Consider the following 3,338-nt stretch of genomic DNA (forward strand, 5'->3'; position numbering starts at 1 on the left):
ATCACAAGAGAAAGTGCATAAAAAACTAGAGAGATCGTCAATCGGCAACCAATCATAGTAAGGACAAATTGATGGCCAAAATCGACGTCGCCTTAGCACCAGATGAAATAAAATAAAAGAAATAAAACTTCGGGGTATGAGAACACATTCAAATTTCCCGCCATGAGCACATCCCACCGCCAGAACCGTGAACTGAGAGACGTCTAGAAGCGTGAAGTTGCCACTGCGCTACAAGACTGTCTATCCAAGGGCAAACTACCGCGCGGCACTGATTTGAGCCGTTCCACAAAACCAGCGCAACACTATCAGAGAGCTCTCAAAAGCAACTGGCATGTCAACGTTCACACTCAGCCGCACTCTCAAGAATGGTGTCTTTCAGAGTCGCTCATCTCGATTGAAACCGCTTCTCACCAACGCAAACAAGCACGAACGCCTAGCCTTCTGCGGTGCTCATGTTGTCCTGACCCACGATGCCATCAACGCTTTCCGCGGTGTACCCCAAGAAGACCCGTGAAGCTCCGGCTTCGCCGGCACACTACAAGAATCCAAATTTTCGGGCATGTGGGACGTGGTTCTTCTGGACGAAAAGTGGTTCAATGCGGACAAAGATTGTCGCAAGGAGTACCTCTTGGAAGGCGAAGAGGTCCCGCGTCGAGCGTGCAAGTCCAAGGGGTTTATCACCAAGGTCATGTTCCTGTGTGCTGTTGCTCGGCCGCAAATGGACATCGGCGTTGACGAGAAGATTGGTCTGTGGCCCTTTGTCTCTCAATCCCGTGCTCGCCGGAGTTCACGCAATCGACCCGCTGGTTCCATGGTAATAACCACTCTTATCAATGTTGACGCTACGACGTACCGTGATTACGTCCTCAACAAAGTCGTACCTGCGATCAAGGCGAGCCTTCCCTGTGTCTCAAAGCGTGTCGTGCTCCAACACGACAACGCAACACCTCACCGTTCCGTAGACGACGATGCGCTCGCTGGGGTTTCGACGGATGGGTGGACGTTTGTGGTTCGTCGCCAGCCGCCGAACAGTCCCGACTTGAACGTACTTGACCTTGGATTCTTCGCTTCGATCCAAAGCCTACAGCACAAAATGGTTAGTCGCACTGTCGATGACGTCATTTCTTCAACATTGATGGTGTTTGACATGCTCAGTGGAGAGAAGTTGGAGGATCTCTTCCTTACGTACATTGCAGGCAGTCATGCGCCTATTCCTGAGCATGCAGGAGACAATCACTTTAAGCTGCCCCATTTGAAGAAGGACGGGATGAGACGTGCTGGAACTCTTGCTGTGAATTTGACCGTTCTAGTGTCGCTTCTCTTTGAGGCGAACAGCCCTCCAACAGTTGACATCCCAGTGACAATTTTAACCAATGAAATGCATTCGTTTCTTACTTGTCCAATTACTGATTTCCCTCGCTAAGTCGAACGGCACAAAGTGAATAATCTCTGAAAGTCAATGTATAAAGTTGGAAAGGCAATTTGAATTTGAAACTGGGCTGATTACTTTGGAGCAAAGAGCTCGAGAAATTTTTAATTTTCAGCGATGAAGGAGTGCATGGCACCTCATGAAAGACATGAGCTGTATGAACATCACATGCAGCATCCAACAAAAAAGTATTCTGAGCTCGCTTTATGGGCGAAGGAATCATTTAATCGCTCGGGTCCCAACTAAATCTACCATTGGGCTTGCGTTGAAGAGGAACACGCACGAAAGCAAGCGTTGTCAACTACTGGAATCGCACTGGCATTTTGGACAATGACTTGTCCATGTTCACATCAAACGTGTCTGTAATGAATTTGAATTGATTGGTTTTCAAAGTTTGTGCGACAATTTATACCTCTATATTTGGATGTATTGCGATTATTGCATAAAATGAACCGTTTGACTTAGCGAGGGAAATCAGTACATGAAAATGGTGGCAGCAATATAAATTATTTGGTTTTTTCAAATTGTGGCAGTAATACCAAACAGAGGAAGTAATTGATCATGGTAAAATATGAATAGAAACGGATGTATTATAAAAACAATATCTAATAGATGTATTTAAAAAATTGGATGGAAAGTTGAACAAAAATGGTTAGTTTTGATACGGAACTCAATACAGCCAATGGCACTGCGCCACCAAGTTCGCAAACCTTTTTTCAATTTGCCAAGCTCTACGCCCCAACTTCAGGATATTCGGGGATCATGCATGGGTTCATTCGCAGTATCGAATCCTTCAGTGTCTCAACTCGAGTTGTACCATTTAAACGAAACATACAGTCAGTCCGGAAACAATAGACGCAGGTGAAATTGGGCAGATTCGAGTTATTAAAGAGTGAATTATTCTAAGCCCTTTTGACAGCGCATGTTAAACGAAACAAAACCGTGATAGCCACATGACCTGCAACCAAAATCGAATTGACAAAATCAAAAACTTGACTTTTGAAATATGGCGGTGTCCATAAATTATAGACGCACTGAATTTTCGACATTTATCTATCAATTCCTGCCCCTGCACGGATGATGTCTTCAGCCATTCTTGTAGGCATGTCATTTACCAAAAATTTGAGGTAGTCCAAACGCACTTCTTCCCATGAAATGGTAATTTGACGCTACAAATCGGCCTTTGTAGCAAATTGTCTGCCATTTCGGTACACAGACCGCGCCAGAACACCCCAGACATTCTCGATGATGTTCAATTCGGGGATTTTGGCAGGCCATTCGATGGTGTTGACGTTCTCGAGCTCGAGGTACTCAGTAGTGTAGCGAGATGAGTGTATACTAGCATTGTCCTGCTGGAAAATTGGGTCCACGACGCCATGCTTCTCTAGCAGCTCTTGCATGAACGGGAGCAGAAATTCACGAAGTGTTTGGCAGTACTTCTCGGAGTTCTGCTTGCCTTCTCAAGATGGCCAGGTCAATCTTCCCGCTCGCACATATTCCGGCCCAAATCATCACGGAACCGCCGCCCATAACGCACTTCGATTATGTTTCGGGATCCTTCCACAGATCATGCCAGTAATACTGGCAGCCGTCAGCGCGGTCCAAATTGAATTTCTTTTCGTCTGTATAGACGACGCGATGCCAATAGTCGTGGTTATTGAGATGTGACTTCGCAAAACGCATGCGGGCAACCTTATGATGCTTCTTGAGGTGCGGAGTTGGCTTTCCTTTGATGTACTTCGCAAACTTTGACATCTTGAGGATCTTGTGAACCGTAGTCTTGTGGACAAAACTTTCTACTGCAATTGCAATAGCTCTACATGACATGCCTTTCACACAGGCAAGTCGAAAGATCCGACGAACAATTCTCTTTTTCATTTTGGACTTCCTACCGACTTTTGCTTTTGCT

The 3,338-nt window shown here is 45.7% G+C and overlaps 1 protein-coding gene across 1 annotated transcript; it reads left to right on the top strand.

Moving 5' to 3' along the window:
- Positions 1-559: 559 nt before the first annotated feature.
- Positions 560-1,423, top strand: H310_12149 (hypothetical protein; the record flags this gene model as incomplete). Its single annotated transcript, XM_008879130.1, has 1 exon — positions 560-1,423. The coding sequence occupies one exon, from the start codon at positions 560-562 to the stop codon at positions 1,421-1,423; it is 864 nt and encodes a 287-aa protein (XP_008877352.1).
- Positions 1,424-3,338: the final 1,915 nt, after the last annotated feature.

Source organism: Aphanomyces invadans, assembly GCF_000520115.1.
Source record: "Aphanomyces invadans strain NJM9701 unplaced genomic scaffold supercont1.36, whole genome shotgun sequence".
In the NCBI taxonomy this organism is placed as follows: Eukaryota; Oomycota; class Saprolegniomycetes; order Saprolegniales; family Verrucalvaceae; genus Aphanomyces; species Aphanomyces invadans.